We start from the raw sequence: 15,122 nt of genomic DNA on the forward strand, positions 1-15,122 counted from the left end.
ACCTAAGGAACTAGGCGCCTTTGCACAGGGCCCAGGATATTAGCTGAGCAGGTTTCCTGTGGGAGGTTCCATTGTGGTCCCTGGAGTCATGTGGGAACCCAGGTAGTCACCTTGACACACCTGCGCAGGCCCCCTGGAGCATGGGGTGCATGCGGGAGGAGATTATATCCACTGTCGCTTAGGAAAATGGGTGCATGAGACAGAGATCCAGATCCTTCCCACTGAGGAACTGGATGGGACAGAGACTGGAAACTGTCAGGAGTGCCTGTGCCCTGTTCCTGGTATGCCAGTCTAACGTACATTCAAAATGAATGCAGAGGCAACAGCAGTAAGCATTCACCGCAGTATGTTTGGGTGCAAATAGGCATAGATCTTCAGCTGATTATTCAGCACTGTGCAAATGAGACCGAAGATCAGTATTTTTATTCATCATGAAAAAACATTTGTCAAGTGGGATTGGTTTTATCTGGTAATTCTGTGTTTAATTTACTGATAACCACCAATCCTTTTCCACCGTGGCATCACCATTTTACTTTTGTGCTAGCAAGGCCTGAGGGGCTCTGGTGGTCTGTGGTTCTGCTGATTTTCCATGATGATCTAGTGGGTGTGACATTAGGACTCAGCCTTTGCCAGTGCTTCTGGGCCTTTTGGATGCATTGTCTGAAACATGAAAGGTGTGTTCAAGCCCTTGGAGTGTGTTTTATCTGGCTTTTGAAGTAAGCACTCTTTGCCACTAGGCCATATCCCCAACCCCTGGCTTTTGTCTTTGAATTGAGACAGTTCTTCTGGATATAGCACCCTCATTAGATACATGATTTGCATACATTTCCCTCCATTCTGTGGCTTATTTTTTTCACTCTGTTCCTAATGACTTTTTAGGAAATCCAATTTAGCTTTTTTTTTCTATTCACTGCACTAATTTTTGCCCTTTATATTTTAATTCAAAAATTTTGGGCTTCAACTGATGATATACATAAAGCAATAAGGGGGGAAATATTAATCTGTTTAGAATCATTAGTTTTTGATATCTATTTTATTATGAAAATAACCTTTACCCATGTGTTTTCAGTTTCTTCCTAAAGGGTATGATGACTGTGCATTCTTTTTCTTGTTCAATACATCATTTACAAAGAGAAATCGGTAAGAATATAATGTAATCCAATAGACACAGATTCATCTTCTATGTCTATGTATAGAGTGGCAAGTGTTTTTACCCATTGTCCTAAGTACATTTTATACAAAAACAGAGAAATCCTTGAGCAACCATTTCAAAGCCCCTGCTGTAGGTTGGTGTAAAGTTAAAATGCAGTTACTCAGAGCTTAGTGGTGTCCAGTTCCTCCCAGGGAAGTCTACATCTGCTCAGTTCCTGGAATACAGCAGGTTGGGTGTGGGGATGTGTGTGTGGATGTACTGGTGTTAAAGGAAGGCTTAGCTGGCTTCAAGCTGATATTGAAACATTTACATCTAGGACAGAAGTTACATGACCTGATAAGTCATAATTCAAAGGTCTAAAAACTATTCGTTTGCTAGTTTCCCATTTGAAAAGGTTTTTCTAAGAACTGAATTGGGAAAATGCTTCTAAAAAGTTCATTGTTCCTAAGAACCTACTAGTATATCTAGAAATGCATTCCTGAACCGGCAAGTTCCCCACTTTGCAGGAGTATTTTTCCCAAGGTTGTGAAAATTACTCAAGATGTTCAGATCAGAGTCATCATAGGTGCCTGCATTGATGGTATTTGTTAGATCCCAGGCCAGAGTTCGCTTCAAACCTGAACTGGTCCTAATAGTACTTCAAGTCTAGTAAATCAGCACCAAGAAATCACTAGTTCTGCAGACTTGTGGTTCACACACAATTTGACTTGGAAAGAGTAAACTGCCTTTAATGGATAATTTTTCTCCATGCATACAAAGTTTGACTCATGAGCAAAATCCTCCAACAAAGACAGGGCTTGGGGGTGAGGGGCCTTTACTACTGGTCTTTCTCCATGTGGTTCTTGAAAAGCACAGCTTTGTCCTTAACACGATTATCACCATGTTAGAGACTGTGAGGACGTTTATCCTCATTTCATAGATGTTTCTGGAGAAATTGGTACTGATTTGTCCCTTGCTTTTTGTAAAGCTGCTTTTAAAATTATGAGGTTGTTATTTAGACAAAAACACCAGCTTCATCACTAGAGAGAGAACTGACAGGGTGCCGGTGGCTCACTGGCCTGTAATCCTAGCTGTGCAGGAGGCTGAGATCTGAGGATCACAATTTAAAGCCATCCCAGGGAGAAAGGTCTGTGAGACTTTTATTTCCAATTAGCCAGTAACAAAGCCGAAAATGGAACTGTGGCTCAGGTGATAGAATGCCAGCTTGAGCAGCAAAATGTAAGTGATAGCACAGGGTCCTGAGTTCAAGCCCCACTATCAACATAAAAGAAACAAAGCAGAATTTTATTATTGGGTCTCATTACATAATTATGTATTTCTCCATAATTCTGTCCACTATAGACATTTAGTTAGTTCAAGTTGATTGCCACTAATTCCATACAAGGCATGTTGTGACTGACATTCCTTACTGAAGATTTAGGTGTCTTATGTCACATCAAAAAGATGGAAGGAGCAAGGAAAACAAGTGGGGCTTAGCTTTCTGGTTGCAGTTAGCGAAGTCTCTTTGTAAACAGGCGTGTTGTACTGCATGACTTTTCTGATAGCCCTAGAATTAAAGGTAATTGATTTTTTTCTTCCTATCCTTAGACTTTATCTGTCGCGACAGGACCTGGACAATCCACATAAGCCAAAATTGTGGAATATTTACCGCCCTGATTTTGCTGTAGAACTGAACTTTAAATAAATAAGTATTTTGATTTAAAAAAAATAACCAAGACCAATGATGCAGAGTACTCTTGAAACGCTGGTGGTGGAGGAGCATCAGGTCACCTTCCATCTGTTTGACATGGGTCCGGGGGAGGAAAAGCCTCCTAGGCAAGGCCCAAGGCTGAGACTGTGTTTGCTGCTTCTACTTTTCCTCGCATTGCTCAAGACATGTTTTATAATTAGAACATTTGTATTTGTAACATATTCCGGGAGATGGGGCATTGTAGAGAAGAAAGTGCAGGAATATGTGACTGACACAAAAATAACTACTTCCTCATCTGTGGGGGAAATGACAGCTGTTAAAGCCCAGGATTGTTGCAAGGGGAAAAACCTACAAGAGAGCTGTATGAGCAACTTAGAAAGAAATCTATTAGCCATGATGAGGAAGACCAGGAGTCCAATAAGCCTCTCAGGCCCCTAGCCTTAAGGGCTAGAAAACTCATTTTAAATCCCAAAATTTGGACTTGGTATTTGGGGCCATAAAACCCCATCCACAAAAGAGAAGCCGTTAATTTCCACCATAGGGGGACCTTTCTATGAGGCATATATGATAGGAAATAGGATTTGGAAGGCCCCCACAGGAGCAGCAGTTAATTGGGAAAAGGTTGTCCACCACACATAGCTTAGAAAGGTATTGAACAGGATATTATGACCATGAGGGAAAAAGGGAAGTTAGGAAGAATGCAAAAAACAGTGAGATGCACAAATCTTTCTACTGGGGACAGAATAAGGTGGTTTGGAAAGCCATGGTGCACAAATGACTTAACATAAAAAGGAATAATGGGTAAACAGTGCTTAAGCAATAGTGCTTAAGGAAGGAATTGTGTGCAGGAAAATATCTATAAAAAAAGGTGTACTATGTCTATTTTGAACCTGAGAGTAGAGTAAAAGGATAATGGATTTTAAAGCACAGTTACGAAAAGAGAAAAGCCCTTTGAGATTTTACAGTTACTAATGATGTTAAATATTTGACTATTTAAATATTTGTTAAATATTTGGCATTTGGTAGGATAAATGAAAATAATGCAGAAACTGCAAGCTTTAAGAAAAAGACATGTTGGGCTGGGGATATGGCCTAGTGGCAAGAGTGCTTGTCTAGTATACATGAGGCCCTGGGTTCAATTCCCCAGCGCCACATATATAGAAAATGGCTAGAAGTGGCGCTGTGGCTCAAGTGGCAGAGTGCTAGCCTTGAGCGGGAAGAAGCCAGGGACAGTGCTCAGGACCTGAGTCCAAGCCCCAGGTCTGGCAAACAAAAAAAACAAAACAAAACAAAAAAGATATGTTTCACATCTCTGACCAAAGCTTTATTGTGGTTAGAAAGCCATTATATCATGACTTAATGTGAGAATGGAACTCAAGCTAACACCTGCAATTCATTTCCACATCATATACACAGCCTATAATTTTATACAATATTTTAATGTGCCTGGATTTTATTTTGTTTTTGCAAGAACTCTACCACTTAAGCCATGTTTCCAATCCATAGCAGCAGAAGCTAATTATATGTCATTTTTGGGAGTCTCTAAAAGCTAGAGTTTCTTCATCAGCCCTTTTCCCAAATTTGTTGTTGTAAGGAAACCCTGGAATTCTCTCAGTTGATATTCCTCCTCTATAAAAAAATTGCTCACAAGGGCTTTCCCTGGATCACCCATGGAGGAACTGAAGAGTTCTGGTGCTGAGCCAACTGGGAAAGCTGATAAAGTTAGCTAATACATTTCCAATTGGCACAAGCAGTGTGCTGGGTGCTGGCCCATGCCAGTAATGGTCGCTACCCAGGAGGCTGAGGCTGAGGCTGAGAGGACTAAAGACTGAAGCCATCCAGGGCTGAAAAGTCTTGGAGAATCCATCTCCAATGAATTAGCAAATAGGCTAGAGGTGTGGGTCAACTGGTACAGTGCCAGTTATGAGCAGGTCAAGCCTCCCAAGCAGCAGATCCCTGAGTTCAAGACCCAGTACTGGCACAAAACGAAAGAGCTATAGTGAGAAAGGCTCTGAAAGATCTTGAATCTCGGGTGGCAAGGAGAATAGCCACAAGGAAGGGCAGAATGTGGCAGTGTGTAGGAAGGACCATCCAGCAGAGGGGGACTCAGTCCTGCATCTTTGACAACACCTCTGTACCCTGCCTTGCTCTCCCTGGGAATCAGCAGAGCTCTCACCCATGGCTCCCCAGGTCAGGGCTGCAGACAGGGAAACTGCATGACTGCAGAATTGAGAAAGGGGAGAGGCCTGCAGACCTGCGCAGGAGCTACAGGTAACCTCCCCTTGGCTCCTGCCACCAGATTCTCCACTTCTGCACACAGGGCCCTGGAGCTGCTTCTGGTCTCACACTTCCTTCCCCTGAAGCAGCTTAAAGCAACAGGGGCTTCCACAACTGACACACAAGCAAGGAAGCACTCATCCAAACAAGGAAGATACTGCACCAGGAGCAAAGCACTTTGGGATGCAAAGGGTGGCAAGATTGACAGGACACAGGCCTTGCCTTTAAGGGAGATACATACATTGTACTTGAAAAGCTAACCCAATGCAACAGTGATACTCACAATACAATGTGTTGAAAAGTAACTGTACAACTTGAGGTCGGGGGAGACTGGGGAGGAGGGAAGGTATGAGAGAAATAAAGGAGGTAGCAAGTTTGACAAAAAATGTACTCACTACCATATATATGTAACTTTAACTACATCACCTTAACAATAAAATAAAAATAAGAAATAGCTAAAGAGTAAAGGACACATTCTGTAACATACCCATAAGGGCTACTAGAACTCAAAGGGCCCAGGGAGGTCAGAGTCTTTAGGGAAAGGGGCCATGTGACCAAAGGCTCGGGATGCTGGGAAACAGCAAATCTCCTAAAGATGATAGCCTGCAGGATGTAACATACACAGGGTGAGAGCAAGGACTGGAAAAATCACATGGTAGAAGACCTGGTGTTCAGCTCAGAATGTTTAGTTTGCTGCAGCAGGAAGCCATTGTGGATGTGAGCATGCAAAGGGCATGATTAGCAATGGACTTCACTAAGTTCATGTGCTGTTTAGCCTCTACAGATACTTTTTTTTTTCGTTTGGTGGGGTGACTTGGACAAAGGGAAAACCTATCCACGGGCAAGGCTGTGATTATGTGGCCCATACTGGAGACTGGTAGTGTCTGCTGCAAGGCCGAGCTCTGTTCACAGCCATCACATCTCTGAAAGAAAACCATTTGCAGCCACATCCACAGCTAGGAAGCCCCCACAGGCTGCCACCTGGTGTGCAGAGAAACAGAAAAGGCACTGTGGATGAGCTGCGCATGGCATGGGAAATGATGGGCTGGAACATCGACAGATCTGCATGTGAGTGCTTCCTTCAAAACATTAAATTTCTCCAAACCTGAACTTCCTAATTTGCATAAAAGTACCCACTCATACTTGTTGACCATATTAAATGATAATGAATAGGACGTCCATACATGATTTATTATAGTTTGGCATATAAACTGTAGGAGACAAACACCTTGGTTTCTTCAGTAAATAAATTATGAGAAATATGTAAAGTAAGAAACCAATAAACCTTAACTGAAGAGTCATGGGAATGACTGAAATATGTACTCTTATTTAGTACTCAATTGGAAAAAACTAAAATAAGAGGGGATTTTAGCCTATTATGGAAAGTTACATACCAATTGATATTACACAGGTATTATTGAAGTACAATTTGGGGTATAACCAATGCTATCAGGTGGGTATCCTTGGAGGGGGGTATGCTGGTCCTGGGAGCTGTCTTTGAGCTCCTGTGCTTTTCTACCGTTTGATCTACAGCTTCACATCTGATTTTTGGTGGTTAATTGGAGATAAAATTGTCACAGAATTTCCTACTTGGGATGGCTTTGAACTGTGATTCTCAAATCTCACCTTCCTGAGTAGCTAGGATTATGGTATGAGCCATTGCCAACCAGAGTTGTTTTGTTTTTGCTCAAGGCTGGTGCTCTACAACTTGAGTCACAGTTCCAACCCCAGATGTTTTGGTGCTTAATTGGAGATAAGAGTCTCACAGACTTTCTTGCTCTGGCTGGCTTCGAACCCCAATTCTCAGGTCTCATCCTCCTGACTAGCTAGGATTACAGATGTGAGCCACCAGGGCCTGATTAGGTGTTTTTCTTTTTTCTTTTTCTTTTGTTCTTTTGGGGAGTGCATTCATTGGCTCTCATCTCAAACTACTAGTGAGATCAAAGAAACCGATGATTGGAATTCCCTTCAATGCAATCCTAGTTTAGGAAAGAGTAGGAAGGGCCATCCAGGGTTTGAGGAGAGTTGAAAGGGAAGGTTGAAGCAAGACTGCTTGTGAGTTGAGATGATGAGTGAGGAATATACTGTATGATTCCATCTTTATGAGTTCAGGTTTGGATATGCAATGTGCTCTTAAAAGGCTTCTGTGCAAAAGGCTCAGTCCCCAATGTACCAGTGGTGAGATGCGGGCCTTTGAGCAGTAATTGTCTCAGGAGGCTTCTGACTGCTTCAATAGTCCAATCCACTGAGGGCTTCAGATGTTTACAGCATTAGTAGAGGAGATGGAGCCTGGTTGAAGAAAGGGAAGGATGTCCTGCCCCTTTCTGCTTCTCTCTGCTTCCTGGCCCTACTGAGGTGAGCAGGCTTCTCCACCACACCCTCCTTGACATGAGTTTTCAGTCTCACCTCAGGCCCAAAGCAGTGGGATCAAGTGGCCATGAAGTCACCCCTGAAACCGTGAGCCTCACTCAATCTCCCTCCCCCCCTCTTAAGTTCTTTTCCCAGGCATTTGTCACAGTGACCAACAGTCTAATCCAAGATATTTGGAAATTTTTATGTTTCCATAATAAAACATGTTCGAGGAAAAAATAGGGTAATAGTATCTAGTTCAAATGGATGTTACAAAAAGGGAATGGGAAATATAAAAAAGTATGATAGTGTTGGCAATCACAGGATTTAGAATGTTTTTCCCTTTTCATTCTTTCATATTCTTCTTCTCTCTCATTTCCTTTATTTCTTGTTTTCTGCCTCTCATTCTTTCCCCCCTGACTTCCTTTCTCCCACACAAGTGGGATTAGCAGGGGGCAATCCTTGTGATACTCTACAGAGGTTGAATTGTGCGTTGTCTATGCAGGGGTTTGTGAAATATCAATCCCTGTTTGCAGGGAAATCAAAAGCCAGTTTGAGAGAATTTTCAGGAGCCAGGAAAATCTCAGGCATTGGAGCTCCCTTCTGGAGAGGGGAGATGCATGATGGGAAGTAGGATGCTCTGGGGTGAAGCCTGCCTAGGCAGCCCCCGGGGGCTCTGTGTGTGTGTGTACGTGTGTGCGTTTGTGCATGTGCAAGTGTGCTGGTAATGGAACCTGAACTCATGATCTCCCTTGGCTTGTTCTGCTCAATCAGAGTGCTCTACTGCTTGAGTCACATCTCCATTTCCAGCGTTCGGCTGGTTAGAGACCAAAGTCTCATGAATATCTTTGTGTGGGTTGCCTTTGAACCATGATCCTCAAAACTCTGCCTCCTGAGAAGCTACAATTATAAGCATCCACCACCAATGCTTGGCGGGGACTTTCACATAGTCAAATACAAAATATCTTAACACCAAGAATTTGTATTTTGACACATATAAACTGAAAAATCAGAACTGAAAAAAACCCAAATCATCAGTAATAAGGGAAAATACCCTTAACCTTCTTTAGTTCTCTTTTTCTTTCTTTCTTCCCTTCTTCACTCTTTCCCTTTCTTCTTCCCTTCCCTTCTCTATTTCCTTTTTATCCTTTTCAGCCTTAACAAACATTAAAAAAGAAATCAATGTTAAAATACTAATTCTGATGATAGCAGTATGAATCTTCTGCTAGCCATTCAATATTTTTGTTTATCTTGAGAAAAAGGGAACAGAAAGAAAAGCCTTTGCCTTCTTTGCAGTGAATTGCGACAACATTTTGAGCATCTTTGGCCAACCAGTCCATGACCTCTCTTGAGAGCAGAATCATCTCCCTGATTTCACCTAGAAGATTTGTAGTTGATTGTAAATAGTTCTAAAAATTCAAGCCCAATGCATTTAGTAGTCTACTCAGTCAGTGTGACACAAAACTTATTCAACCATAGGAGCATTGTGGTCCTCAATGAGTATTCTGTACATTCAATTAAGGAAGTATTTTGGGTCATAAGACTCTTCTACAAGAAATAACATACAAGACTGGGAGTCCGGCCTAGTGGCAAGAGTGCTTGCCTCCTATACATGAAGGCCTGGGTTTGATTCCTCAGCACCACATATATAGAAAAAGCCAGAAGTGGCGCTGTTGTTCAAGTAGACAGAGTACTAGCCTTGAGCAAAATGAAGCCAGGAACAGTGCTTAGGAGCTGAGTTCAAGCCACAGGACTGGGAAAGAAAGAAAGAAAGAAAGAAAGAGAAAGAAAGAAAGAAAGAAAGAAAGAAAGAAAGAAAGAAAGAAAGAAAGAAAGAAAGAAAGAAAGAAAGAAAGAAAGAAAGAAAGAAAGAAAGAAAGAGAAAGAAAGAAAGAGAAAGAAAGAAAGAAAGAAAGAGAAAAGAAAGAAAGAAAGAAACAAGAAAGAAAGAGAAGGGAGGGAGGGAGGGAGTGAGGGAGGGAGGGAGGAAGGGAGGAAGGGAGGAAAGAAAGAACGTACATGTCACATCTGTATGCCTAACAATGCAGAAGTTAGGAATAAAGTTCAAATATTCTATTAGGAATTCCTTATCTATCTTCAAAAGGAGCTTCCTAGGTGTGGGCTCTCTCTCTCGAATTCCCCTCACCTGGGGGGAGAAGGGGCTTGTCCGCCCCTTCCTGGGTGGTCCATGATCGCTCACGAGGGAGCGATGGCCACGAGTAGCCTCGGTGACTGTGGTCACATGGTGCCCCAAAGCCGCCAAGAACGACATGGGCGCGTGGGTCCCCGGAGAAAACCTCTAGGGCTTCTGTTTATTTAAATGAGGAACCTCCCAGATATACTCCAAAGGCGGGCACAAGAGAGGGGCCCCTGATTGGTCCCAAGGAGCTGTCCCTCAATTGATGTCAGACTTCCTTCTCTTCCGGTTAAAGACAGGAAGGGGAGGGACAGGCTGAGGTCAGCTGTGGCCCCTTAAAGGTGCAGGTGACCCCAACACCTGGGAACCTTCTGTTGCTCTAAAACGATTCTTAAGATCAGCAGCACAAGGTCCCTAAGAGGGAGGAGGCAGGTAGGCCAGGGGTTCAAAGAGGTGAAGGAGAGGTGAAGGATTTGGGGGAAGGATTCTAGAATAAGTGGTCTATTCACCTCAGGTAATCTAAAATTAACCACTTGCTTCAGAACCCTCACTTCTGTCAGACTACCCGTTCTACCAGCGCACATGTGTCATGGAGCAGAGGTCAATGGCGCTGTCTAAAATGTGCAAGTCCCTGAAAAATGGTCATTTAATGTATAGACAGGAGAAAACAAAATCAAGACAGACACAAGGGAAAACCTGTTTTCTACAGGTGTGTTTAAAAAAATTCATTGTTGTTGTTTCCTATCAAGGGCGTTATTCTCATCACCACCCACTTCCAGTGGGTCAGAGAATATAGTGGCTGAATTGTCTTCAGTACAATCTGACATGAAAGACAGGAAAACCTGCCTAAGTCTAAGTGCAGTAAGAGCAGACCTTCCCTGAACCCTTCCTTGCTAACTCTGCCTCTTTGGTCTCACTGGCCTGCCTCCCTTGTAGGGGCTTTGTGCTACCCGACTAACTTTTCCTACCAAACAGGACCAGCACTAAATAAGGAATTCTTTCTTCTGGTTCAGTTGTGGAGCTTGAACTCAGGGCTTGGGCACTGTCCCTAAGCAGTTTTGCTGAAGGCTAATATTCTACCAGGTTGAGCCACAACTCCATTTCCCCAGATAGGGATTTCTGATCTAATGTCCTACCATGAAATATTTATGACTAAATGAAACATAAAAGAGAGATCACTTTCTTACATATTTTCTATTTACAGTAGCAAAACTGTTAAGTCATATACATACTGCAGAGGTTGTATACAAAATAATGACCAAAGTGCTTGGTGTCAAGGAAACGGACCACCTCCTAAAAAAGATAAAATACATTCATGAACTGCTTAGTTGAAGGGCAACTCCTTTGTAAAACCATTTAAAGATATGAGGGGAAAAATGCTGTCTGCTCTTGGAAAGCCTGGACCTTCTGCCTTTCTATACTTGTGTTCATTTCCATCCACTACTTCCACCCCCATTTTTAAGGGCAAAGAAGAAAAGTTTGTTGTTGTGGAGTTTGAACTCAAGGCCTGGATGCTGTCCCTGAGCTTTTTGCTCAAGGCTAGAGCGCTACTACTTTAAGCCACAGCTCCCCTTCCAGTTTTCTTGAGGTTAATTGGAGATAAGAGTCTCAGAAGACTATCCTGCCTGAGCTGGCTTCAAACTGTGATCCTCAGATCTCAGCCTCCTGAGTAGCTAGGATTACAGGTGTGAACCACCAGTGCCTGGCTGAAAAGAATTTTTACATGGCAGCCATGAATGACAGCACGTCTATATCTTTTCCCATCTTTGGTGGGTGTTTACAGATAGGCCTTCAGGTTAAACAGCAAAGTATTAGAGGCAGAAAGGTATGCATGTTAAAATAGTCTCAAGTCACATCCTGGTTAACCATCGCTCTGTTTTTGTCTCTGGAGACATGGCCAGTGGTCTATAGCTTTGGGTTATTCTCTTCAAGATGACAAGAAGACAAGAAGAAGGCACTGACTGTCTGAAAGGCAGTCTGCCTTTTGTCACAAGGTGCAAATATTGTTGAACATACGTCTTTGACAGTGTTATGTTTTTATTATATATAGATCAATACACCGTATTTTCAAACTCATATGGTTAAAATCATGTGAACTACAATTTCCTGGTCAAATACATCCAGCTGCCAAAATTTCACCTCTTCCTTCAGCTATACATTTTTATAGTTGCATATTTTCCTTCTGTCAAATGGATTTGCAGAATATAATGTGTTTACTGACTTCTGGAATAGTACATAACAGTGTAATTATGTACCTGGATTTTCTATAGAGCAATAAATAGTGGTATTCTTCTTAAAAGAATAATCAGAGTACAAATTCATCTTGAATGCACCTGACAGAATGCATTTTGAGGCTAAACATCTCATCACAAAAGTGGCGAGAAATTCAAGAAACATTAAAAATAATCTGTGGTAATAAATGTTTCAAGTATATTTCAATATTGACAGCAAGGTGGCAAACAATGTTCAACAACATGGTAGAAGTGTTGGTTACCTACATTCATACTTCTATATACTTGCATTCATATATGCATTTAAGCTGACTCTATGTTAATAAAAAATTATATGGGAATACATAGTCATGAATCACATCGTATTTTTCATTTAATTGCATTTTGTTCTTTATTGATCCATATAGAAGCATAAAAGTTGTACATATTAATAAGGTACCATATGAGGTTTTGTGACACACATATATTTGTATATACAACATACACACTTATGTATAAATCAGGTTAAATATAACTGTTTGTCAAACATTTGTATATCTTTATGATAAAAACAGTCAAAATCCTTTTTTTTTTTTGCTGGTCTTGGAGCTTGAACATAGGGCCTGGGTGCTCTCCCTGAGCCTCTGTGCTCAAGGCTAGTGCTCTACCACTTCAGCCACAGCTCCACATCTGGCTTTTTCAGAGTAGTTTATTGCAGATAGGAGTCTCAAGGAGTTTTTTTGCCTGGGCTGGTTTTGAACTGTGATCCTGCGATCTCAGCCACCTGAGTAGCTAATTACAGGCGAGAGCCACTGGTGCCTGGCTTCCTTTCTTATTTTTGACATCTATATGTATATAAATACATATATGTGTTTATATTCCTTCTCTCTCTCTATATATATGTCTATATTCACACAATGTCTATAGTCACTCTACTGGACAGCAGCTCATCAGAAACTTTGGGTCTTATTTCACTGTTATATTATTATTCACGGATCAGTATTTCCCCAACCCATCCTCCTTTTGACTCTCCCAAGGTTTGGTAACTACTCTACTCTTTGAGATTGACACTTATCCCACGTATCCCATTCTTGCCTTTTGGCTTATATTATTTAAGACTTAGCTTCATTTCTCCGCCACCACTACCCCTCAGTCGCAAGCACGCAAGGCCGGCGCGTGTTCCACTCAGCTCTTAGGCACGCATGCATACTCTGTGCGCATCTGTACTCTGGCTACGCACGCATCGGAATAGGAACCAAGTTAATGGGCCCAGGAGATTAAATATAGCCCTACCCGCCAATAAGGCCACCACCCCAAACAGCCACGACTTCCCTTTGCAGCTAGCTCCAGCCCTACTGATATCCTCTGTCTTGGCCGCAAGTTCTCACCTACCTTTGGGAAGGATGGGAGCTGGTGTGGAAAGGTCTCCCTGACAGCTGACCCGTGTTCCTGAGGAATAAGTCTCAGGGGTCTCTGCTGGGCTCTAAACTCAACAACCTCCCTACCCCGCCTCCAGCCCTCCCCCGCCTCCCTTTCTTTTTTTTTTTTTTTGAAAAGTTAAAAATTCCTTAATTTTTTATTCCTGGTACCACTACCACAATTTACGGGGCAATATACCTGATGTAATGAAAAGAAAAAGAAAAAGACAAAGCTACAACAGATAAAAGACCTCAGGAATGTACATCTAATTGACACTACATTGCATTAATCAATAGCTGCACTTTTTGCAAACTGTGGCTATGACAGTCCTGAACAAGAAGGGTTTCCTGTTTAAGCTGCAGTAACTTTTCTGACTTTCTGCCTTCATTTCTTGTTCTCTGCCTCTCATTCCTTCCCCCTCTTTGTCACCTCTCCCCCACACAAGTGGGATCAGCAGGAAGCAATCCTTGGGATGTTCTACAGAGGTTGAATTGTGCATTGTCTATGCAGGGGTTTGTGAAATATCAATCCCTCTTTGCAGGGAAATCAAAGTTACTGTCATCTTTCTCTCCCCCAGCCTGCTAGGCTGGAGAGCATGGACTGTTTTGCTGACTTCTGTTCTCCTAGGGCATGGGAAGTGGGAGGAGGGGCCAAATTCTCTAGCCTCTTCCTCCTGTTCTCCCAGGAAGATTACTACTTCTTGGCCTTTGTACCTAGCTGCATTTCAGGGGGCCACAGGTACATGGACTAAGGGTTTGAGGGGGAGCTTGGCAAGGAGGCACACAGATACTGTAAATGGACTGTAAATCCCTCCTGCTGCTGTCCCCCAGTGGGAGAGGGGACTGGGTTTGGAATGTAAAAACAGCACAATAAACATGATACCTAGGGGGGCTGGGGATATAGCCTAGTGGCAAGAGTGCCTGCCTCGGATACACGAGGCCCTAGGTTGGATTCCCCAGCACCACATATACAGAAAAAACGGCCAGAAGCGGCGCTGTGGCTCACGTGGCAGAGTGCTAGCCTTGAGCGGGAAGAAGCCAGGGACAGTGCTCAGGCCCTGAGTCCAAGGCCCAGGACTGGCCAAAAAAAAAAAAAAAAAAAAAACATGATACCTAGGGCAGTGCCCCCCCCCCAAAAAAAGGAAGAAAGGCAGAGAGAGAGAGAAGGAAAATATGAATGAAAAGGGAAAAATATTTTAAATCCTGTGATTGCCAACACTATCATGTATTACCCATTCCCTATCTGTAATATCCATTTGAACTAGATACTATTACCCTATTTTTTCCTTGAACATGTTTTATTATGGAAACATAAAAATTTCCAAATATCTTGGATTAGACTGTTGGTCACTGTGACAAATGCCTGGGAGAAGAACTTAAGAGGGCGGGGAGGGAGATTGAGTGAGGCTCACGGTTTCAGGGGTGACTTCATGGCCACTTGATCCCATTGCTTTGGGCCTGAGGTGAGACTGAACACTCATGTCAAGGAGGGTGTGGTGGAGAAGCCTGCTCACCTCAGTGTGGTCAGGAAGCCTCCTGAGACAATTACTTCCCAAAGGCCCGCATCTGACCACTGGTTACATTGGGGACTGAGCCTTTTGCACAGAAGCCTTTTAAGAGCACATTGCATATCCAAACCTGAACACATGAAGATGGAATCATACAGTATATACCTCACTCATCATCTCAACTCACAACCAGTCATGCTTCAATCTTCCCTTCCCACTCTCCTCAAACCCTGGATGGCCCTTCCAACTTTCTTTCCTAAACCAGGATTGCATTGAAGGGAATTCCAATCATCAGTTTCTTTGATCTCACTAGTAGTTTGAGATGACACCCAATGTATGCACTCCCCAAAAGAACAAAAGAAAAAGAAAATAGAAAAACA

At 42.6% G+C, this 15,122-nt stretch overlaps 1 protein-coding gene across 1 annotated transcript in view; it reads left to right on the plus strand.

Annotated features, from left to right (window-relative positions):
• LOC125347598 (phosphatidylinositol 3,4,5-trisphosphate 3-phosphatase TPTE2-like) overlaps positions 1 to 15,122 on the plus strand; it is a 93,189-nt gene that overhangs the window by 76,046 nt on the left and 2,021 nt on the right. Inside the window, 1 exon segment of the mRNA XM_048340597.1 lies at positions 1,070 to 1,140. Within this exon segment, the coding sequence (XP_048196554.1) occupies positions 1,070 to 1,140 (71 nt within the window).

The sequence above is a fragment of the Perognathus longimembris genome, chromosome 3 (genome assembly GCF_023159225.1).
Source record: "Perognathus longimembris pacificus isolate PPM17 chromosome 3, ASM2315922v1, whole genome shotgun sequence".
NCBI classification, from domain to species: Eukaryota; Metazoa; Chordata; class Mammalia; order Rodentia; family Heteromyidae; genus Perognathus; species Perognathus longimembris.